General features: G+C 42.2%; 1 protein-coding gene across 9 annotated transcripts; it reads right to left on the bottom strand.

Moving 5' to 3' along the window:
* Positions 1-486: 486 nt before the first annotated feature.
* glsb (glutaminase b) lies at positions 487-25,282 on the bottom strand. 9 transcript variants are annotated; one of them, XM_028023674.1, is made up of 18 exons: positions 24,807-25,282; positions 18,218-18,314; positions 18,016-18,137; positions 17,664-17,793; positions 16,351-16,430; positions 15,221-15,384; positions 14,502-14,560; positions 11,948-11,980; positions 11,818-11,876; positions 10,523-10,589; positions 9,475-9,525; positions 9,164-9,340; positions 8,957-9,088; positions 8,107-8,199; positions 2,842-2,903; positions 1,599-1,675; positions 1,092-1,155; positions 487-1,022 (listed from the first exon to the last, which is right to left on the bottom strand). In XM_028023674.1, the coding sequence occupies exons 1-18, from the start codon at positions 25,265-25,267 to the stop codon at positions 878-880; spliced, it is 2,073 nt and encodes a 690-aa protein (XP_027879475.1). In that variant the 5' UTR covers positions 25,268-25,282; the 3' UTR covers positions 487-877. The 9 variants fall into 9 exon arrangements, 6 of the variants coding, with proteins under 6 accessions (XP_027879475.1, XP_027879476.1, XP_027879481.1 ...); XM_028023675.1 differs by having other exon boundaries at positions 18,218-18,311; XR_003596275.1 differs by lacking the exons at positions 487-1,022; positions 1,092-1,155; positions 1,599-1,675; positions 2,842-2,903 and adding exons at positions 3,850-5,721; positions 5,760-7,109.

Raw genomic sequence — 25,282 nt, 5'->3', positions numbered from 1 at the left:
CTCATAAAGTCTCTGTGCATCGACGACGCTGTCGTCATAAAATACATTCAGGATACAATCATCTGACGTCAGAGGAGCTGCACGACGTCTGCGGCCATCAGCCAATCAGAGAACAGATACCTGGAACAAGTTACAGCAAGATTTCACACAAACTCACATAAGCAGAAAACTGGTTTCTATGACAACACAATAGGGCCGTATTAGGTTGACAAAAGGAGTAAATGCCCACCAAAAAAAATTTAGATTTATCTCAGAAACTTTTAGAAAAAAAAGTTAGAAAAATCAAACAATTTTCTAGAAAAAACAAACATTTCTGAAATTGTTTGTCTTGGAAATTTTCTGAGTTTTGAACTGAAACATTTAGACTTCTCAAGTTCAGAAATTTCTTTGTTTTTCTGCAACTCTGAGTGTCAACATTTCTGAGATTTTATCAAACAATATTTTTATTTTTTTTGAAAATTTCTGATTAATCTAAAAAATTCCAGATTTTATTTTTTTTTAGCAATTTTCAGACTTTTCAAGGTCAGAAATCTTCCTGTTGTAGAAAATTTGAGATTAAAATTTCTGAGATTCTTTTCCAACATTGTTTTGACTTTTCAAACTCAGAAATGCCCGTCTTCTTTTTCCTAGAAATTTTCTGAGATGAATCTTAAAGTTTTTTGGCTGAAATGTTCTCATCTTTTTGTTTTCCATCTGTTCCTGATACTGTCGTAGGTTTCTGGTTCCATCCCTGACTGGATATATTCATATTTATTTAAATATGTGTAAATATACTGTAAACACTGGATTACAGACGCTGCATGAAGCTCACACACATTACATCAGGAAACACAAAGCAAAGCCACTAAAGCGGGTTTTCTCCGGACGACCGGTGGTTCTACAGGAGGCTGTCCAGGTTCTTCTCGTTGCTCGTCTTGTCAGAACCGTCAGCCGGGTTGTAGTTCTCCTGGTACTGCTGCAGGGCAGCGACAACGTCGTGATGGCCGAACTGCACGGCTTCGTCCAGCGGGGTGTTGCCCCACCTGGCAGGAGGACAGGCTGGACTCAGAACCAGGCCGGACCGGATAATGGACCTGCGGGACGGGTCTCACCTGTCTTTAGGGACCGGGTTGACCTTGCAGGCATCCAGCAGGAAGCGGACCACCTCCAGGTGTCCTGAAAGCAGACAGAGACGCTAACTGGTTCTGCTGGGTAACTGAACGACAATATGGCTGACAGATTTATCAGCTGATCAATTTATTTAGTTTTTGTTTCAAATATGTAAAAATCCTGCCAAACTAGAGGGATGACCATTCCTGTAACCATGGAGATTAAACCCATGTCGTTTTTTTTATTTTTAAGCAATTTTGAGGCATGATGAAACCTGAAACTGCAACTCAGCAGGTTGTTACTAGGCAACCAAAGAATGACCGAGTTGCTAGGTAACCAAAGACCAGGTGAGCTGATGCCATCCATCTTAGCTTAGCTAGCCGTGAGAGGTTGCGCGGCTAAAGCCTTTCCTCTGCCTACATCTCCCAGAATACTGTGCGGTTCTGGCTCGTGAATGTTCCTTCAGACATGATATTTTAGATTTTTTAAAGGTTCTGGTTCCGGTTTACCTTCAGCTGCGGCGACATGGAGTGCCGTCCTGGAGTCGTAGTCCCTCTGCTCCATGTCCATGGAGGACAGGGCGAACCTGAAACACACACACCCGTCTTCAGCCGGGGTTCTGGACCCGTCAGACCAGAACCAGAACCCATCACAAGTCCGGGTTCTGAACTGAATCGTGTCGGCCGGATTGATCCAATCAGAACCAGTTTGGATTGGAGGTTATCTGTTCAGACCAGCAGGAAAAAGATCCCAGATCCAAACAAAACTGGTTATTGGACATTTAACTTCCGGAAAAAATATAATCTGAAATAAATCTTAAAAACTTGAATATAATCTTCATTCCTCTGAAAGGTTTATGTGAACTTCTGACTAGACCTGCAACTTATCTTCAAATACTTAGCTAGCTCAGAGATAAATAGCTATTATGCTAACGCACGTGCCGATAAACGGAAGTGGACTATCAAAATAAAAGCTGGGTCTTGAGAAACTGCTGCTGTTGAGGCATCACTGTTACCATCGATTCATTGATAAAAATCAGCATTGCATTTAAAACGGCTCATCCTTGTTCTAAATAAATGTAAATGTTGGACAGGAACAGACGAATAGAAAACATGACACGGTCCCCAAAACCCACCTTTTATTTTGGTAGTCCACTACTGCTTGTTGGCAAGTGAATTTGCATATTATCTAAATATTTATCTCTGGACTACCTAAATATTTAGCTTGCTAACTTCTTTGACCTAATGCGAACTAATATTTAGCTAGTTAAATAGCTCCTTGGTGTTAGTAGCTGGGAGAGTCAATGGCTCCAAACTAAACATTTAGCTTGCTAAACATTTAGTTAGAGGAAAAGCTCAGAGCTAATAGCTCCCAACATTTACATAGCAATGGCTCCGAACTAGAGTTAGCTTGATAGCTAAATATTTAAGTTAATTTTCCACAGCTAAATATTTAGCTTGCAGATTAAATAGTTATTTAAATTTTACAAATGAATAAATAACATGGAAATAAAACTTTAGCCCCTTCATTCAGTCCCGTTAGACGGGTTAAATGAAGGAAATTATTACTGTCAATGGATCATACATACAGTCATAAAGTGGCCTCCGGTTACAGCCATCAAAAACAACAGTAGACATGCGCATTGTGTCGCCACTAGGGGGCGATAAAACGCAAAGCTGCGACAGTGCAGAGCTTCTTGGTTGATGAAGTGAGTAAAACCTTGATATTGGATTCAGCGGGAGAAATGCTCACCTCCTCAGGGCGGAAACGTCTCCTGTGTAGGCAGCGAACAGCAGGTTGATGACAGACTTCACCTGAGGACACAATCACAGACATCAGCTCCACAAACTGATGGCTTCCGGGTGGTGGACAAACCGCTGCAACATGGCGGAGACGGGATGATCCGAGATGATCCGCCTCAAAATTAATACAGTAAACTGTTTGTAAATGTAACAATCCGTATGAAAACCAATAAGATCAGTTTTGTTCACCTCTAAATTTAACCTTCTTTGAAGCGTTGAAGTTAAACAATAGAAATTAATCTGCAGGATGAACATAAATACTGTATGAAGATAGAAAAATCACTGTTCGTGATATTAAGAAAAACTAAAGTGCGTAAAACTACTGAACATCTAACAGGCTGTAAAATCTGACCGGTAGACATTTAAAATGGTCATGATGACGTTCTGGATTCCCAGGAGAAACCTAAACTGGTTTATGAAGTTTCTACTGGTTTTAGTGGAGTTTAGCCTCTCGTTATAAAACCCAGTTGTCATATATATTCCTTTATTTAACCAGGTAATCTCCGTTGAAATCTAGATCTCATTTTCAAGGGGGACCTGGGCGTAACCGGTCATCACCATGGAGTCAGGATCCCCAAAGCTAGTTTTAATCAATCTAAAGTGAAATAAGAAATCCACATTTTCTATGTTTGAATTCTCAGATTATTTCCGTTTTCTGTCTAGAATGAAATTATTTGGATCATTGTCAGTATTTGACTTCTAAGAAAAACTAAGTTTTAAATGTAAATAAAGTAATCAAGTCATCCAACAGCTCTACTCTGACGGTCCCCGACGGTTAATAAAAAATAAACTGAAAAGAAATGGGCCCAATAGCAAACCCTGTGGTACCTCTTACTGATGTAATCCCTGAAGCTCCGCCCCCATGATGATGACCAACACAGCTTCAAACACCCAGTAGGAACTAAACTCTCTTTATCCCGGGTGGGTTAAGTTAGAGTTGTGGAACAAAACAGGAAGCTGATAGATAAGAGCTTTATTTTATTTAATACATGAGACAAAAATGGCAAAACAAGAAAAATCAAATGAACAATGTAGATGTCATGTCTGCTCCAATCAGCTGACAGGACAGATCATGGAGACTTCATACACATAAAGACTTGGAAATATAAGGTTTCATTCCTACATTTAAAACCTGAAACACAATTATTTTCACAATTAAACATGAAATCTTTGGTTTGAGTCCAGAAACCTCACAGTTCCAAGTCAGACAGAAGCAGAAATGATCTTTACTCATCCAAGTTGCATCTGTAGTGACCATTTCATAAAGAAATAAAAGGTTCAGCATGAGAATCGACATAAGAATGGAGAAAATAAAAACATTTAACAGTCTGTACAAAACTCAGCATGCAAGATGAGAATAAAAAAACAACAAAATGACACGAGCAGAAAACAAAAACGGATGATTTTCATGAGAACAATCAGTAACAGATTCAAAAGCTCCGCCGGCGTTAAGCTCACACGGTGAGACGATTCATGAATCAGACTGGAGGGAAAAGTCCTTTTCAGAAAAACAAACCGGGTTAAAGTGTTACAGATTTAACTTTTTATGACCCCAAGGATTTTAATGGAGCGCATCCTGCAGAGTAGAAAAATTAATTCCTCTAAAAAATTTTTAAAAAACTGAGTCAACAAATGATTTTTCCCTCAGGGATCCACCTCAGACCAGTTTCTTCCTTCCTAAAGAGACTTAAAATTCACTTCTACGCCGATGATACTGCGAGTTACAACTCTGCAATTTAACTTTGTGCTTCAGTTTTTTAAAAACGTTTTGCCTATTTACAGTGAAATCAAGCTGTAACCTGATTTAGCTTCAAATCGTCTCTCAGGGGCCTTAAAGCAGTCGAGGCTTTTGAATCTTTATCTACAGAGAAATAAAAAACAAAAACAAAAAGAAAGAGAAGAAATGTGACAAAGTAAAAAACGCTTTCATAAATCAGATTTTTTGCTCCAGCAGCGTCTCTGTCTGAACTCAACTCCATCCTAAAACCAGTTGAACGGCTCCAGCACCAACTGGTGCAGCCACCATTAACGCTTTCACCCGCAACGCCTTTAGGTTCCTGCAGGGGGCGACAGCAACCGGCCAAAGTTTCCATCCAACACAACAAAAGAATACAGCTGCTGCTCTGAGCATCCAGCAGAACGGATCAGTAATACTGAAAACAGACTGCAGAACCGAGACAGAGACCAGCACCAGAACCGAGACAGAGACCAGCACCAGAACCTGGAATAAAACGCTGCTGCCTTCGTCTCACCAACAGCCATGAAGAAGAATCAGATCCACTGATAATTTACAGAAAAGTGATACAATGAACAGATTTCAGCTTGTTTTCCTTTCTGATCATTTAGTTGACCTCTGACCCTAGTGGAGGATCATGGGACATAAAGAGGAGTACAGCATTGTGCAAAACTCTTCATCCAGACCAGGTTTAGTCAGACTTTCCTTCCATCTTTCTGAGGATCTTCATGTTCAAACAGGTTTTGATTCTCAATTATGATTTTTTAATAAAATCCGATTTTTTTTCTGCGTTGTGGTTCATGCTGCTATTTAAATGAGACTTTTGTGTGAATGATGTACGACGCCAAAGCAACCTGCATGAAGACGACCGTGGCCTGGAAAAACTCTGAAAGACTGGAAGGAAATCAAACAAATCCGAACCGGATCAGACCGGACCGGGACTTTATCGCAGAGTTTCCTATGAAACTTTAAAACCTCGTTTCTGCCAGTTATTATTGATAAAGCAGCAAAACTTCTGCAGATTTTCTGTAAACCTGTGGGATTCGGAAAGCAGCCAAGAAAAACTCAGAGCTAACCTGGAGCAAAAAGGAAAACCTGGAGCAAAAAGGAAAACCCGGAGCAAAAAGGAAAACCCGGAGCAAAAAGGAAAACCCGGAGCAAAAAGGAAAACCCGGAGCGGGAAGGAAAACTCGGAGCGGGAAGGAAAACCTAGAGCAAAAAGGAAAACCAGGAGCAAAAAGGAAAACCCGGAGAGACCAGAGTCTCGGCACCGACTGACTGAGGGTTGATGACAACAGAACATTTTTGATAAACTGCACCTTAGAAACAAACACTGCATGATTATTATTGTTTTTTTCTTTCTGGAAAGTGTGGCGGGCATCTATCTGCATTCAGCCCAATTTACTCTGATGTCACTAAATAAAATCCAGTGCAAGCAACAAAAATGTTTTCATTTCTGTGCTGCGTTGGTTTCTGAAAGTAATGACTCAAAATAAAACTAAACTCTTCCAGCAGTGAAAAGAGGCTGTGCACTGCTGCTCAGTTGGCTTAAAGAGATAAAATTAAGCTCTTGGAAAATACTTTTGCTCACTAAAATCATGGTCAGTCACGGTGTCGGTCCAACGCATCAAAATCACACGATAAAATGTTCATGATTAAAACGGAGATAATTTACATTTGACTTTAAATTGATTAAAATAAAAGCAGAGAAATCGACTGGAGGTTCAGGATCTACTGCAGGAGGAAAGAATTAACAGCAGCTGGTCATTAATACGTCAAAGTTTTATGGATAATTTACTTAAATATCACAACTAGGTAAATTTCATAGCTTTAAAATTGGACTTTTCTGTAAAATCCAACAATTTTCAAACTTTTCTAAACAAGATCAGAGCTTATTTTTCTAAATCTTTGTACAAACTGTCAGTGTCCAGAAATTAAAAGCCTTTCCAACAATAACTGAGCCTCCATGCAGACCGCATCACCATATAACACTTACATTGTTGTGCAAATATCATCTAACACTAAAATATTTCTGTATATCTGAACATAAACGAGTTCTCTGTGCTCATTGGCTGCTTGCTTCTTTGCCCCGCCCCTTGGAGGCGGAGCCTCCTGTTGACAGAGAAACCCAGAAAACCCGTCCGGTTCTGCAGAATCTGGAGTGAGATGAAGCTGATTGTTGGATCTCAGAGATTCAGAGAAAATATGAACCAAATGAAATAGTAATAAGAGCTTCCCGGCTCGTCCCCATAGCAACCGCTTCACAAGCAATAAATAGTGGTCTACATGCTTTATAAATATAAATATGGGGTGGAGCAGGCGGTGGAGGTCAGGGGTCACTCGGCGACTTTGTCCATCCTATAGACTACAGTGGTGGAGCTGTCCTGGTCCGTCTCTGTGGGAGACACTTTTTTCCAGAGCGGCGCTTTCAGAGCCAGCTCCTGCTGCAGGCTCTCGTAATCCATCGGTCCGAAGATGTGCTGCTGTTCAATCGACACGGATAATCAATTAGTCTCATTACCGATCGCTTGATCAGCAACAACAAAACAGCTGGAGGAGTTCATCGTCAACAGCTTGGATTAGAGAGCCACGCGGCTCCGGTGGCCAAAAGGGCAGCGGCGCCACGCTGCGTCGCCCTTTCAACACAAACAGCCGAGGTCAGAGGTCACCATGAACACATCGCCAGCCAGGAGCTACGCATAAAGGCTCACACACACACCCCCCCTCTGGTTTAAGGGCCTCATCTCTCCCTAAATATTTAACAAACTAACTAAATAGTTTGTTCCAAACTAAATATTTAGTTTGAAACTGACATTGAAAATTAATGAACATGGTGGAAATTTAAAAACGAACCCCCATTTTCTCTCATGAAAGCCTAAATAATCCAAATAAATTTTTTGATTAACTGTACAAACGCCATCCCATAATTTACGTTGGCCTGGCAGAAAGCCTGTCGTCATGTGGGGATCCTCAGGGGTCCATCCCTGGCCCGGCATTGTTTCATTTATATGCTCTTTAAAGAACATGGCACCGAGGCCCATCGCTATGGAGACGACCAGCGGATCTACCCGACGGTCTTACCGCCTGCAGGATGTAAAGCCTCTTCATGAATCTGAGGTCACTGTGTTTTCTAGTCCTGACTCTCTATGACCTCTGACCTTTGAAGGCTTATTTAAATCCTCTATGAGGAACCTGGATATAACTTTTGACAATAATCTGACGTTAAATCTAGTTTCCTCCATCTTTGGCTGCTTGTAAAGGTGAAGCCGTTCCTCTGGGTTAGAGGAAACGCCGTCCAGTAAATCTGAGGGTGTGTGAAAACATTTGAACCTGTATGTATAGTTATGACCCTTTGCTGGTCCCTTCATGATGAATGGATGGAAACCTCTGACCACAGTGGCTTGTTTGCTTTGGGACGGATCACAGAAACAGACACTGAGGGTTGCCGTGACAACCGCTAGCCGACGCGGCGGTCCTTACCCTCTGGTCGCCTCCCTCTCTGCGGGGGTCGTGCTTCTTGGCGAAGTGCCTCAGGTTGTCGTAGTTGTGGAAGTTGAAAAGTTCAACAAGATCCTGAAATGACAGGAAGTCGTTAGCTTAGCTTCCATGCTAACCATTAACCGGGACGCCATCACTGTTTAAACAGCTGCAGTCCATTGACCTCTGGAAAGTTTCCATTCAATACGGAGGATTTTTAAGGGTTTGAGGTTGAAAAATACAAGATTCTTCAGACTATTAATCCAAATAATTTGTTCAACGTAGGAAATCCGGCTTGTTAAACTAAACCAAAATATAGAAGCAAAACCATTTAATATCACCAACTTCCCCTGCAGAGTCTGATGAGAGTCTAGAAGCTGAAGTTTGGTCCAGACTGGGTCACAAACATGAAAACAATGTTGCTAGATATGTTTCCATTTTGGAAATGTTACTAAACTTATCACTAGTTGGTTTCTTGGAAAAAAAAAAAAAAAAAAAAAAGAGCAGCTAGATCCGTTGTTAAAAAACAAAAAGTTTGATTTTTTGCACTGAGAAATAAAAGATGCTACGTTTGTTGATATTTCTGAAATGGTTTCCAGCAACGTCTGAAAAGCTGCTAAACGTAGCAATAGACTGTGTAAGTTAGCATCAGTGGTTCTGTCGTCCTGACCACACCCCCTCTGCTCCGCCCGAGGCTTGGCCACGCCCCCCACTCCTCTTGGCCCCGCCCACTTTTGGTGGACTGTTTCAGACGGTGTTGGGGGCGGGGCTAAGCTTTCTCATCAGGTCCAGTTACTCTAACCTGATCAAACGTCCTGCATTAATACAACCAGCAGGCGGGTTCTGTCCGTACCGTGCAGAACTGAATTCCTCGGACCGAGTTTCCCAGTTTGTCCAGCGGCGGCGACCAGCACATGATTCCCATCACATTGGGAACGACCAGAAGGATTCCTCCGGCCACCCCGGACTTGGACGGCAGTCCGACCTGCGGAGGGAGGGGCAGCAGAGCGGTTAGAGGAGCGAAACCACCTGGAGCGAATCGGGTCGGACCGGGCCTCACATGGAAGGCGAACTGTCCTGAGAAGTCGTACATCCCGCAGGAGTGCATCAGGCTCAGCGTGTTCCTCACCGCCTCGGGGCTCAGCACGCGCTCACCCGTGATGGGACAGATGCCGCCGTTGGCTAGCGTGGCGGCCATGACGCTGGCGCTCTCACAGGTCACCTCGATGGCGCACAGCTGGAAGAACAGTCAGCAAACAAAATGGAGGACAAAAATGAGCTGAAGAAACTGGTCTGACCTTCAAGGAGGAGAGAAATAACAGAGGGTAATATTCAGCCATTCATATTTTATACTTGTAAATAAAAACTCACCTGGAAGTAAAGGTCCAGGACAGACGTCATGTCGGTTCCTTCAGGGAAACACTGCAGACAAATATTAGACAGTTTACCACCAGAAAAACTAATAATACAGATGAAATATTCATCATAAACAGCTTCATGTTTGGTTCAGTTTTTATTTATAAAAAAAGGAGACGATTCAGTGAAATATTATGTTCCTAAACTGGACAAAGCTTTTAAAACCCTTCGTGAAACTTTGTGATGTTTGTTTGAAAGCAGGAAGACGACGGATCTCTGAGTCTTTTAGCAAATGGGCGTGCCGTGGTGGCGTAGTGGTTAGCGCGACCCACGTTTGGAGGCCTTGAGTCCCCGACTTGGCCGTCGTGGGTTCGATTCCCGGACCCGGTGATATTTGCCGCATGTCTTCCCCCCTCTCCTGTCAGCCCACTGTCATATAAGGGACACTAGAGCCACAAAAGACCCTTGGTGGGGTAAAAAAAAATAATTAGCAAATGTTCTGATGTTGATATTAGATGTGAAATCTGTTACAAAATGTTGGTGTAAAAATTAACCCTACATTTACTTGAATGACAATTTGAAAAAAAAAAAAAAAACTTCCAGGAGTAATTTACTGCGTGTTATGAACTATTGCTAATCTTGAGTCTAATCTCTGGATCCTCGACTCGCTGCGAGAAACTTTAATAAATGAAGAACAAACTTGTTTTGATCAGAAATCAGTTCCAAATTTTGCAAATACTTATTTTGGAAAGGTGTTGAATTTGTTATTTTGTGAATATAAAATTTAGTTCTTCATTTTAATCTTTAAAATAGAAGAATTTGGACAATTATATCTGATACATCGTTTTTAAATATTAAATTAGAAAGTATCCAGCTATTAGTTTGATTTACACTAATTACTTGTGAGGAGAAAAACGTTCCTCTATGCCGATCAGACAATCCACCACGTTCACCAAGCGTAGATTAAAACTGCGTCGCCACAAGGATAAATTGTAACATATTGTGCAGTTTTTCAGTGTTTCCACAGTTTAATGAAACTTCCTGATATTAGCAGATGGCCGACCTTCTTCTCCTTCAGGTAATATCCGATGGCGAAGTTTCTGTCTCCAGACTCGCGCTCCGACTGGAATCTGTCAGAGGGGAGAGAGTTACAGGAAGCAGGGAGGCGTCGGTTAGCGCTGCCAAGAGGCGGCGAGGAGCTCATCATCATCATCATCACATGATGATGATGTAACAGGAGCCTCAGGTGTTTACCAGAAAACACTCCCAGCATGCAGCAGAAAGCATGCAGGCAGCAGCCATCTTTCCATAAACCAGTTCAATCACATGACAGAACGGCCGAATGTTGGAAACCAGGAAGAATTCAAAATAAAAGAGGATTTAAAAATTGAACAGAAAAACTTTCAAAAACAGAATTAAATGAGCAGATATTCTTGTAAAAAACAAATAAAAAAATTAAAAACAGGAAAACTGCAAAGAAAACTGCAGGTTTTCTTTCCTCAAATGAATGATTTGATAGTAAAACGACAGAAACATTAAAAACGAAAAACAGAAAAAAGTAAATCAAGTTGTTTTAACGTCAAAAGAAAATATTATATCTCTAAACAACTGAAATGTATCTGAATCCTGACGATGCTTCGTCCTTCACAACATGAAATAAATTTCAGAAACGACGCCGTTCGTATTTTTACACCTCAGTGATTCACAGGTCAAAGTTCAAATTGACATAAATTCATTAAACCTGGAATTATTCGGGTTCTGGAATAAAAATGAATGAAAAAGCAGCAAGAAACTCTGGAGGAGAATCGATCAGCACTGCTGAAACAATCAGATCAATCAGTTCACAATGATCATCAACTAATTTAATAATTGATTAGTCTTGGTATTTAGATTCAAAAATAGGCAATGTGCTAAAAAAAATAAAAAATATATAGTTAATGTGCCAATTTTTTTATCCAATTAATCAGAATAATTGACGACTAAAATCTTCGTTAGTTGGAGCCAAAGCTGAGCTTCTCAGCGGGGCAGAAAAAATAAAACATGATTTTCATCAACATGGATATCGGTCCCATGTTAAAAACTGACTTCATCTCCATTCTGAGACGCTGTGTTGAATTTTCAGAAACACGGCCGTAAATGTTGATAAAAGGACAAATTTATTCCTGTAAATGAAATGCTGAACTCTGATGTGTGATTTCTCCCTCTGCAGTGATATTTTAGAAAACCATCCAGGACTTTCACTCAGATAATCTGGGATTAGCAATCTGGTTTTGGCTTCCTTATAATTTTCAATATTTCAGATTTTCATCCCTGCTGATGATAAATATTATTGTGTGTTGATTAAACGCAGAGACTCACGTGGCGTTGCTGAACCCGACATACTCGTTTCCTGCCATCTTTTTCAGAAAGGACATGACCTGGAAGAGAAACGGAGCTGCTGATAGGCTGCTGACCGGATGCGGGGAACATTTAGGATCCGATTACTCACATAGTCAAATTTCTCTGCGTTGCTGGCAGTTTGCTGCAGACAGAACAGAAGAAGACAGTGAGAGGAGGTCCTCCAGCAGGGGGCAGCAGAGGACACTAACTGCTGACAGGTTAAAGCTACAGAATTAGAAATTATTTTATCACAAATAAAAACCTAAACCCTGCAGTTTTGCCTCTATAAAGTGACGTTATAATTATGATTGTTTCTGAATTTAAGGAGAGAAAAGTCTGCCTGCAGCTGGAGGAGATTTTAGTAGATTAGCTAATCTAGAACAACCAGATTGGCAGTGTGTGTGTGTGGTAGGTGTGTGTGTGTGTGTAGGCGTGTGTGTGCGTGCATGGTGTGCAGGTGACAGCTGGGTTTCTGCATTATTTGTTACGATAATGCAGGTGTGGATGCGCTGAAGAGGTTATCAGCCCAAACAGATGGGGAGGAGGATGGAAAGAGGGAGGAATGGCCCTCACTGCCTCAGGAAAACACAGCAACAACAATCTGCACACATGCACATGTGAAGGGTTAAAACTCAGCGAGCTGCACTCAGTGGACTGATCTGATCAGTCTGATCGGGCTGTCTGCACGCTGTCACAGATGGAGGTGTTAACAGTCACTACATGGCTCTAACGGCTGATTGGAGGAGAGGACAGAGAGAAAGGAGGGAGAGTGGGGGGGGGGGGTCAGAGGATAGATATGGAAAAGGAAGAAAAAATTACCAACGTCATTTGACCTGCAGCAGCAGTCATTATTTCCCACAGTTCCTACGTCTGGAAAATATGCAACATACACACAAACAACAACAACATGTAGCCTTGAAGCAGCAGAAACACAGTGAGGGGCCGAGGCGGGCGGCGGCCCCGCCGTCACCCACCGGCGGAAATCCAACCAGCTACAGGCTAAACATCAGCTTCACTTCAAAACTTAGAAACAAAAGCAAACAAACATTTTAATCAAACATTACTGGCTGGTTTTACTTTGCCGCAGATTCAGAAATACTTCTAGAAACAGGTGGGGGAGGGCCCGGTTCAGGGGCTGCACAAGTTCAGGGGTCAATTCAGCTGCAGTGCTTATGCTTCAGAAGCAGTGCTGGGCACCCATCTGCTAACATGCTAATAGCAGAGCTAATTTTTAGCTTAGCGCTTTAGCATTTTAGTCTAGCTTCCGCTACATTCATTTTTCAAAATAAATTTACTTGGCTGTTTTATAACCATCCAGTTGAATCAAGTTTGACTTTAGTTTATCATTAATCATGCTCTTATTTTGAAGAGGATGAAGATCATTTCAGCTGCCATTTCCTCTCCTCTGTTTTTATTCACTAATAATTTCACTTAAAGCAAGAAAAAAAAATAAAATACAGAAAAATACAATATTTAAGGCCATTACAGTTATAATGTCAAAATTAAATTGGTGCTCAGGGTTACAGAAGTTAGCGCCTTAGCATTAGCATTTGCTATATGTTGTATTATAATGCTTTAGCATTAGCTCCTGTTAAATACTGTGTTGGTGTAGCGCTGCAGCGTTAGTGGAACTCGTTTTTATGACTAGCTCTTTAAGGTTAGCACAACTAGCTTCTCAGTTAACGGTGCCCACCACAGTTCAGAAGCCTAAACACCAAAGGCAGCAGCATTAAAGCCGTAAGATATGATCTAATTTATTTGATTTAAAACAAAAGAGAAACAATCAGTCCATCTGCTGCTTAAATAAACTGAACTATTGATTATTGCAGGTATATTATTATTAATTAAATATAAGTTTATACAGGAATTCCTGTGCAGAATTCAATACAAAGAGTCTGGTTAGCTAGCCTGCAGTCTGCTGCTTTACAGCGATGCTGCTATTAGCATTACCATGTTAATAAGAGAACTGGGCTCATTTTGTTTTCACGATTCAATCGTTGATGCTGCAGTGAGTTTGACCTAAGAACCATCTAGATGCCCAGAAGAATCCATTTGTGTCTGATTAGGTGGTTCTGAAATGCAGCCTCTGAGTCGGGATTTGACCTTCTCAGTGAAACCAGGTCCCCGTTTCCTGCAGCCAGGTGTGGAGCGCAGCAGAAAAACCTGGCGCCTCATAAATCACTGGAACCTTTCCGACCCGACAAGCACAGGAGGAGCTGCTTAAACGCCTCCAGCTTCTATGAGTAGCTTCAAGATTATTTCAGGAATTTAAAGTCCTGTTTGGTTTTATTTAGCAGCTACATGTCTGTCTTTTTAATGCAGCATTTATTCCAGATTTGTGTCTCCTTCGGGGACACCAACAGTCTGCTGCAGAGACTTTGGTTATTTTCAGATGCCAACAGTAGCTGAGGCCTCTAAAAGCCCAGAGGAGCATCCGAGTGTCGTTGGTTTTATTTATATCCAGGAAGGCTGAGAAATGCTGCGAGTCAGAAATAACCAAACTCAGCAGGAGAAAAGCAGCAGAAATCATCTAAAGTGGTTAAATCAGGAGATTTTAAACCTGAACAGTCAGCAACAAACATTTCTGCTATTCATCATCATCATTTTTAATCTGGAGTAGCAGCTCAGAGATCCCACCCTTCACAGATCGATTCTGCTTTTACCTGAATGAGCGACGTGCAAACGATGGCTCCAGCGTTCACCATGGGGTTGTGGGGCTTATCTGCCAAAACAACAGGAGTTCAGTTAGTCGCCGTCACAACAGGAGCTCACAGGAAAATCAGCAACAAGCGCAGAACAAACAGACTCAACACGGCACAAATAAAGTAAAGGAATGAAGGGATTCATTTAAAACAGAAACTCCAAAATCAAAACTTTTCTACAGGTTTTAAAAGCCAAACGAGCCAGGTTAAATTAATACACTTCATTATGTATTTATTTTTAATTATGTCCTAATTTATTAGTTATTTAAAATGTTCATTATTCGCATTACATATTTTATTTGCACCATCATTTTATTATTTTGATTTGTATCACTAATATTTTTCTTAGTTATACTATGCTTTTAATTTTTACAATTTAATTATTCTCATTCTTATATGTATTACTACATGTTCATTTTTTCCATTATATTTTATCTGCAATGTCACTTTATTTTTATATTTTTACTCTTAACCAGATGTTAAAACACCTGGGAAACCAAGCAGAGCTGCGGGATCTGGAAATCCAAGCTCTACTTTCTGTCAAACTGATTCTATTCGCAGCTCTTTGCTTCCCACAACCAATCAACACAGGAAGTGTTTAGTGCCAGTTAAACCGGCGACATTCCTGTCTCTACGCAGCAGCAGGAAGCAGATCCGGTTCTGGCCCGGTAAAGTCTCACCGTCTTCGTTCAGGAAGAGTTTGTTGAAGCGCAGGCCGCTGGGCTCCTTCCCGATGAAGCTGTGAACATACTCGGTGCTGTGGTCATGAACCGCCACGGCGTACTTCAGAGGCTTCACACAGGACTGCAGGCAGAAAGGGACCTTAGTGTCGCCCACCGTGTGCCTGTGCAAAAACAAAACCACTCATTAAAGGTCAACATGCAGCAGTAGGTTAAATAACCAGGATCCTTTAAATAGGCCAATAAAACAGGTCACAACTTCATAACAAAACAGTTTTATCTTTATGGAGTCGTTTATCCACAGACACACGCTGAGCCAATCAGAAAGCATCTTCAGGTACACACCGCCATTAATCATTGATCAGTACTGCTGCGAATTACCTTCCTGTACAAGTTTCCCAATTTCAGAGAAATAAACGCCTTTAGACGTGAAGTCTGATGTCTCCAGGTGAGGACATGATGTCCTGAGGACAGTAAAGCTGCAAATGGGAGAACTGGGCCAGGAACAACTAACATACAAACATTTGTTCTTCGACAGTAAACTAAGCTTAGCAACAAAGGCCACTTAAAAGTGTTATTTTGCATAAAATACTTAATTTCTAACATAATGAACATATTTTTGCTCACATACTGTGTTCATTTCTGACAGAAATACTTTATTTTATGCTTCTATACCAAGTATCGTTCCGGTACAATTACTGCTGCTAAGCTAGCGCGGCAACTAGCATGCTAGCGCCGAAATGCTAACAAACTAGGAACTGTTATTTAGCTCACAGTCTACATTAGGCTAGTTGGTACAATAACAAAAAATATATGATAAACACTTGATGGAAATCATATCCATGAGGTTAGTGATCGTCATTAACCTACAACTAAAACGGAAACTCGAAGATTTCTTCAAAGCAGAGCAAGATGTAGCACCGCCACCGTGTGGTGTAACTGGGTACAACACCTCATTAAATACTTCTCGTTATCAATAAAAAAAACAACGTGGTGTCCTTTTATTTTATGATTTTGTTGTTGCCGGATCATACTGATGTGTATCTAAAGACATAAAGCCCTGTTGATCCTCTGTCAGGTAAAATGTGGCGTTTCAGTGGAAAACATTGAGTTGTTGCTGGAAGTCTCACCTCTGTCCATCGACGGTGCAGAGCGAGACGGCCCACAGGTCCGGGCTGAACTTGGCAAGCTGAGGAATGTAATCTGCTACCTGGAAAAAGAGGCGAGGCCAGAGTGAGAAAGGAAGGCATCGCCTTTCAGCGCTGAGGTTCAGGGTTCAGAGGAGCGCCTCCGACAACAACAACCCGTCCAATCTGCTTCTGCAGAGGAGAAACGGACAAATCCGCCCAGAGACGACCAAAACCAGCCGCTGACTAGGTACACCCCATGAGCCACATGACTCTCCTGTTCCCAACGTTTCCTGAAGGTTCCACCACAGCTTTTCAATCAGGACGAGTCTGGACTTTGACTAGGCCATCATTCCTCCACCACAGTGCTGATATGCTGTGTCTGGTTTTCTCCATCTTGGTCCAACGCGTCTGGTCTCCTCTGTCCAGAGGACATTGTTCCAGAAGGTTTTCATCCAGCGCAGCTGCTAACCTCAGTCCAGTTCTTGTTTTAAATTTATTTTTTTTATATTTGATCATTTACTTAATTTAGATTCTTTATTTTTTATCACCTTCCTAAAATAAAAGCCTGTCATTTTTTGTCAAAAGTTTTCTTCTTTGCCTTAAAGGTCATTATTTTAGGAAGCTGAATGTTTTTAACTTAAATAATAATAATAATTTAAACTTTAATTTTGTTGTAATTTTTTTAGTGGTTTTACTTTTATTATTTTTGATATTTTACTTTCTTGCATTATTTTTATTAATTGTATTATCTTTGTGATTTTAAAAATAAATTTTTAACATTTTTACTTTATTATATTTTTAACTTTCTAATTAATTTTTATTTTTGAATGAATTAATCTTAAACAAATAATTATTAATTTTTATCTTGGGAATTATTTTCCTCTCTGGGGAGTTCAGATGGTCTTGCGATGACCTTTGACCCTTCCCCAGCTTCTCCTCTAGGGTCAGTGGGACCTGCTGATGGAGGTGTGAACTCTGCTGATGTCTTGTGGCAGCATCAGGGGTGTACTTAGTTTTTCCTCAGGCGGCGCTGCCATTGCGGCTCCATCTGAGTGCAACGTGTGAATTTTCCATGTTTTAGTCAGCAGGTTTTGTTCTCAGGCTGCAGCAGCAGAACATCCTGCAGCGCTGTGTGAAAGTATCAGCTCTCTGATGCTTCTGACACGTCTGAAGGGCAAATTTCTCCCGTTTCAATCCCAGCAGAGAGCAGCAAACCCAAACCAGGCCGACGATTATGAATCCGAATGCAGAAAATAAACGATAAACATGAAAAAGCAAAAACACCCCAAAACCTGACGGCCGTAGGGACACACCTGCCCTCCAGAGAGGTTTTTGGCTTTCTCATAAAGCTGGTCAATATGGGAGGTGAAGGACTGGAAGTCGGGGATGACGAACTTCTTGCGGAAGGCCTGAGTGAGCAGGACAATGTTGCTCTGGACACACCTGATGAACAGAACCAGACAGCATGCTGAGACAGCGCGGCGGCGCCATGCAGCTGCAGTTTGCCAACCAGCTCAGCCACTCTGAAGTCTGACAAACTGGGTGAGAGTAAAAACTGATGCAGAGTGGAGAGGCACAGCCAGAAAGGTGTCATTTCTGCTGTTTCCACGGGAACCGGGTCTGAGTGGAACAACCAGCGGTTCCGGTGAGTCCGGCGGGCCTTACTTCTTGAACAGGTGGCGGTCCAGCGTCACGCCGTCCGGAGTCTTCTTCAGCGTCTCCTTCAGTATCTCCATGCACTCCTTCAGGCGGGGGTCTCCGCTCCGAAGCCCGGTGGCCTTCAGCGCCTGGCTCACAGGGTCAGAGGTCGGTTACAAGGCTCTGCTAACAGGAACTACAGGAAGGAAGTTCTGATTCAGGAACTCACTGTGAGGAACTTGTGAGCTGGAATCTTCTCTTGACCTTCAGCGACTGTGTAGAAGAGCAGATCCTCCAAACTGGGCAGGATTCCTGGATTCCTCCTTCTGACAGCAACAAAACAGAGGAAAACTCATCTGTTTAATGACTGGCTAGCACCGCTAACTGAGCAACACGCACAGGCTAATAACAGGGAGAGTACTAGCTAACATTAGCTTTGGATAGGTTAACAACTAGCATGATGGATAGTCTTCTTCCTCAGCTGGCCAATAGCAAAGGTAGGCTAGTATTATCCTTGGATAGGCTAATGTTAGCACTAGAAAGGCAAACGTTAGCCTTGGATAACCTAATGCTAATACTAGCACTAGATAGCCCAATGCTAGCATTAAGTAAACTAAATTAAAAGTGTGGAATAAAACACTACACTATTTGAAACCTAGTTGGTGATTATTTAAACCTCTAATGTGTTTTTTTATTTTCATTTTCTTTAAAGAATAAAGTAGGAGTGGCAGGTGACCAGCCTGGGCATGCTAGCTGTTAGCCTGTCTAGTGCTAGCGTTAGCCTACTTAATGCTAGTGTTAGCCTAGTTAATGCTAGTTGTTATCCTAATGCTAGCACCAGACAGGCTAAGAGCTAGTATGCCCAGGCTGGTCACTCTATACTTGTAGTTTTTTCTTCAGAGAAAATGAAAATAAAAACCCATATTAGAGGTTTAAATAATCACAAACTACACTGAACAAAAATATAAACATGCCAAATATTGTTGCCATGTGGAGTTAACGACTGTAAATGAGCATTGCTGACATTTTATTGTACCAAAGTAATATTTCTCTTGATCTGTGTATAATATTTAATCCAACTTCCTGTCAGTGAGCGTTACTCAGTGAGTTGTTGTTTTACTCGGTGCATTGTGGGACATGTCCACTGGCTGGTCAGACAAAATGAGCAACAGCTGGACAATCCTTGGCCTGGACAATAAAAGGCCCCAAAATGTCACATTATGTCAGAAGTCATAAAGCCTCAGATGTTATGTTGGAGCCGTTGGCATGTTGGATGCAGGACGCCGTACCGACGGTCCGATAATGGGCCGTTATCGGACCGTCGAATTTGTTAATTTCTATTAAAGTTAAGATGAACAGATGGATGGATGGATGGATGAACAGATGGATGGATGGATGGATGGATGAACAGATGGATGGATGGCTGGATGAACAGATGGATGGATGGATGGATGGATGGATGCTCCGTCCTCCATCTTCCTTCCAGTTCTGGTCAAACCTGCTGGTTTCCTGGACTCAACCAGCAGGTTTGACCTTTTGACCTCTGGACTGACCGACTCGTCGCTGCAGTAACCGACCACGGACTGACCGGCCGCCGGCTTGTGGGAGGAGTCAGAGGACGTTTGGGTCGGGTTAAAACAGAACCGGTCCATCTGAGGTCCTGTCTGAGCGCGCTCAGTGAGGACAGAGACACTGAAAGATTTATGACATCACAAACGACTCGCAGGCTGAAAATACAAAACACACCAACGACCTTCACGGTTCCCCTGAACGACCTTCACGGTTCCCCTGGACGACCTTCACGGTTCCCCTGGACGACCTTCACGGTTCCCCTGGACGACCTTCACGGTTCCTCTGAACGACCTTCACGGTTCCTCGCAGCCCGTTCAGATGGTATTTGGTAACTTTTTGTCTGCAGCGTTTGGTTCTGCGTTCCAGAGATTCCTCGCTGCTGCAGGCGGATTAATAAAGTCAACATGGCTGCTGATCCATTCATGCGTTCATCCAGCTCTCATCTGCACACATTAATACTCTAAAGTTATTGATTATGGAGCAAATTTCAAACCAGAGCTGAAACTCAATGATTCTGATGATTAATTGAATTTTTCATTTAACCACGTTTCCTTTTCTAAAGTAAAACTTTGATTATTAAATAGCATTTCGTTTTTTATTTACTATTATTTTTCTTATATAAATTAGATTTATTATTTAGTTTACTAGTATTTCAACTAATCAGATTAATCGCTTCAGTCCTGCATAAAACCATAATAAAATGGTCTGAATGAGATCAGTCAAGTGTCAAACGGCCTAGTCAAAGCAACCTGATTTTCTCAGATGTTGTCCATCCAACCTGAATACGAGTAAAAACTGCAGACGTGGGGCGTGCCGTGGTGGCGGAGGGGTCAGCGCGACCCACATTCAGAGGCAACATGGCCTCGACGCGGCTGTCGCGGGTTCGACTCCCGGACCCGACGACGTTTACTGCATATCTTCCCCCCTTCCTTTCCTGTCAGCCTACTTTGAAAAAAGAGACACTAGAGCCCAAAAAAAAAACTGCAGACGTGTAATTAATTATATTTATCATCCACTTCCAATTTTAGCTCTGAATGATCTTAAAAACACAATAATAAAAAATGTTTTGTAAATTTGAGCTTATTGAGGGAACCTGTTTGCATTGTGCTCTTATTTTGAAGAGTCAGAGCAGGAAGGTGGAGCAGCCATGCTTTGTTTTGGCCTCTTTGTTTCCAACACAAAGAGGCCGATCGGTTTGTTTATAGGGGATCAAACCATCGGAGCGGATCTAGAACTACATTTTCTACTCTGTGAAAACGACGAATCTGAAACAGAGAAGAAGAATGCGCCGATAAATTGATTGGAGATCAGGAATCAACCGATACGGACATGAGAAACCGATTTTATCTGACATAAATATCGCCACACTGCTGCCAAATCAGGACATTCTGCACTTTAACAGTTATTAATCAGTTAATCAATAATCATCTCTGTATTGATGTTCAGTTTTAGTTTCTCATGTTGGTGTCAGAAGCTGCAGATTGATTCTTTGATCCGTTATTGACTTTTAGAAAACAAAATGTTGATTTGATCATTTAATAAAAGAATCAGATTATTTATTTGCATTTTTAATATTATATAAGAAATGCTTCAGTGGTTAGATGAAAATTCTGCAGAATAAATAACTTTAAAAAAACGTATTAATCGATTAATCATTAGAATAATCGATTACTAAAGTAATCAATGGTCCATTGTGTATTTACTGATTTGGTTTTATTAGTTTCTGTTAATCGACCAGCTGATATGAGGAAACTTTCCCGTTTTATCAGAATCCTCTCGTGTTTTCCACCATGCAGCAGCAGTTTGCCACGCTTTGCACATTTCCCAGAATGCAAAGCTGTTCTGCTAGCTCTCTCCACTCCAGCAGAGTAAACACTCCACGCATTGCCACGGTAACCAGCTCATCCAGAAACAGATCGGACCGAGCCCAGGAACCCGGCGGTCGCCTGGAAACCAGCAGAGGAAGGGAGGCGCAGCCATCAGATCATCAACAGCCTGCATGCATCAGGACGCCTGCCTGCCTGCCTGCCTGCCCGCCCGCCTGCGCCCGCCCGCCTGCGCCCGCCCGCCTGCCTGCGCCTGCAGCAGTCCGACTGTCAGAGGAGCCGTTGGTTCAGCATACGCGACAAGTTATGGCGAAAATAAGTATTAAATTGTTTTCAATCATAACTAGATAGATATACATGCATTGTCCTGGTTTCAAGTTTAAAGCAGAGACTATTTAAAGCTGCAGTCAACTACAACACGGCCGTGTTAAACTCATTAACCTACTAAACCGCCAAGTCAGGATGTCACACTGCTGTTAATAGCAAAGTGTGTGATGATCTACGTCATGATTCTATGTTGCTGATTAAATAAAATCATATGGTAATGACTGTGTATACTTGTCCATCAGCTCAGATACACCAACTCTTCAAACCTGGACTAGATTATTTTACAACAGCTGGAAATTTGGTCTTAAAGGGGCAGCATCACGTGTTCCCCATTTTACAACATTTGGTTGGAATGTCGGGTTGCGTTTTGAAATGGTTCACCTCTTACCTGGTTGGCAGAACTTTTAGTGTATCAGTGGGAAATGCAGTGTCTGATTCTGCAGAGCTTTTGTGGGGTGTGCCGCAGGGATCGGTCTTGGGACCTGTTCTGTTCCTGCTGTACCTACTTCCTCTGAGCAGGGTCATCCAGAAGTTCAGTGATGTGTCCTATCATCTGTACGCCGATGATCTGCAACTGTACTGCTCTTTCAAGCCAAGTGAGCCACATAAACTTTGCACTCTCACTAGTTGTTTGGCCGAAGTGACAAAATGGCTCACTGAAAACAGCCTGTTATTGAACTCCAACAAGACCGAGACCTTGATTGTTGCTCCTGGCGGTGCTGTGCCTGGAATTAAGCAGCACCTCGGAAACTTGAGCTGCACAGCTAAAAGCAACCTGCGCAACCTGGGTGTTTTCATGGATGGAGCGATGTCTATGGAGCGGCACATAAATCAGCTTGTTAGGAACTGCTTTTTCCAAATTCGGAACATTTCTAAACTTCGTAAGATGGTGACTTATGGTGAGCTTGAGATGATTGTTCATGCTTTTGTCTCATCGAGATTGGATTATTGTAACAGTCTGTTTACATGTCTTAACAAGAGGGAGTTTGCGGGTCTGCAGGTTGTACAAAACTCTGCTGCACGCCTGCTGACTCGCACTCACAGGAGGGAACATATTACACCCATCCTCAAAAGTTTGCACTGGCTGCCTGTATCTTACAGGATGCACTACAAAATCCTGGTACTGACTTTTAGAGCTCTTCATGGACAGGCGCCAGACTATATTAAGAACCTCATCCAGCCTTATGTTTCGACTAGGAGCCTCAGGTCGTCCAGTCTGAACTTGCTGATGGTTCCTCGGACCCTTTTTAAGACTCGAGGAGACAGATCTTTTAAAGCTGTGGCGCCTCGCCTCTGGAATGAGCTACCTTGTACCATTCGATCTCTGGATTGTATAGACACTTTTAGGAAACAACTTAAGACCCACTTTTTTAAACTGGCTTTTTAGCTTAATACTGTGTTTTATTGTTTTGTATGTTGCTTTTAATTTATTTTATTTTTTACACTTTGTGCAGCACTTTGTGACCCTGGTCTGTGAAAAGCGCTATAGAAATAAAGTTTACTTACAGCTTAACAAACAAACTGTTTCCTTCAGTTGTTATTAAAATGCTATTTATATCAAATATGACTTTAAAGAAAATGTACTTCCTAATGTAAAGGTTCATAATTGTATACAAGAATTAACTGGTGGAGCTGCTGATCCAAGATTCACTTGTATTTCTAGGAATTCAGGTAAAACCATCATCAATATCTGTATTGGTCCCAATATTGAAAGTAATTCTAGATCAGTGTTCCAGATCTTAAGCACTTTCTGAACCATTTAAAAGGTTTTTTGTTGTTGTTTTTTTACCCCTCCAGGGTCTTTTGTGGCTCTAGTGCCCCTTATATGACAGTAGGCTGACAGGAAACGGGGAAGGAGAGGGGGGAAGACATGCGGCAAATATCGTCGGATCCGGGAGTCGAACTCGCGACAGCCGCGTCGAGGACTCAAGGCCTCCAAATACGGGTCGCGCTAACCGCTACGCCACCACGGCACGCCCTTAAAAGGTTTTTGAGAGTTTCTTTATTATTTATCTTCCATTGGCTGCTATCTAGACCTGTCACAATAATCAATAAATTAATAAATCATGATAAATAAAAACAAACTGAATAATTTCCAATTGCATAACTTGTTTTTCTCTTTCTACTAAAAACTGGATGATAAAGGTTTCGGTCTGGACCTTTGCTCTCAGCTTGTTTGCAGATATTTCATAATTCATTTTATTTGTTGTTTCTGTTGTTCTTTTTATTTTTTTGGATATTTAAATTCCAGTGTTAAATGTTCATTAGAATTTAAAGTGATTGATTTTGAAAATGTGTCCTTGCATTATTTTGACATTAACATTATATTACTTAAATTGTCCAGTAAAACTCATGCCAGGCCGACTGTTACCCTCCTGATTGGCTGATCTAATTAAAGTTGTGTTGTTTTAAGAGTTTGACCCAGATTGTGAAGCTATTGGTGTGAGTTATCAAATTTATTTTTTAATTCAGCACATTTATGTCTGTGTTTACAAAAGGAAACGTTTTAAGTCAGTTCAGCCGTTTTTGCTGTATCGGCTAGTGCTAAACCTCAGATATCGGTATTAGAAGTGAAAACAGTGGATCGGTGCATTTGGATGTCAAATATAACAAATAATATGTATTTTAGATTTTAAACTCCTAAAATGTTGTGTAATAGCCCTTTATCCCAGCTCCAAATCGCAGGCTGACTTCAGAGCAGGAACACGCTGGGGGGTAATAAGCGCTCTGATTGGCCAGATGGAGAGATAATGGTGTTAATTTAACGTGTTGCGGTTTTAAATGAAGCTCCAGACAGAAATGAACAGGTGCGGTGGCCGCCGCTGCTACCCGGGACAGGCCGTTACACTGCCTCCAGTCCGCGTTACCACCGCCTACACTGGTTCTGATGGTTTCATGTTATCGGACGCCACCATATGTTCATATTCTAACTGGGAGGAGGCAGCTTTACGGGTTAGTTATGACATTTTTATTCAGGCGGTGAAAGGACGCCGCATCCGCTCATGTGCGTCATGACTCACCGTGACCCCCGCATAACTCCCTTCCCCACTAACATAACCCTCCTCCGGGAGAGAGAAAACCCAGCAAACGTACTTGTCTCCTTCGGCCCCGTCCTTCTTCAGGTGTTCGTCCAGCTCCACGGTGGATGCGCCTTCTGTTTTCACGCAGTAGGAGCGGCGCGGTGCGGCGCAGGGCGCGGTGCGGCGCGGCGCGGCAGCAGCGGCGGCAGCAGCATCACTGGGAACAGAACCGAGGCAGCGGTGGTGCCGGGGCGCCGGGTACCAGCTCTCCTGGGTGCGGCAGGGGAAGGGACGCTTCACGGTGGCTTGAAAACACTCCTTCAGGACTGTGGAGAACCTAAAATGTAACATCTCAATCCTGTCCGGCTGTGGGGGAGAAACGTGGGTCCTAACGAGTCGGTCTGGAGGAGCTGCTTCTCGGAATGAAGAGAATCTGGGCGGCGATGAGTCACGCAACACCGAGCTCCACACATAAATACCGCCGTCTGGCCCCGCCCTCCTCTGCTCTGATTGGTGGAAACAATTCCGCTTCATTCTTTTTCTTATGAA

The sequence above is a fragment of the Xiphophorus couchianus genome, chromosome 7 (assembly GCF_001444195.1).
Source record: "Xiphophorus couchianus chromosome 7, X_couchianus-1.0, whole genome shotgun sequence".
NCBI classification, from domain to species: Eukaryota; Metazoa; Chordata; class Actinopteri; order Cyprinodontiformes; family Poeciliidae; genus Xiphophorus; species Xiphophorus couchianus.
Note: the sequence above shows the minus strand (reverse complement) of the source record. Positions and strands in the feature narration are given on the sequence as shown.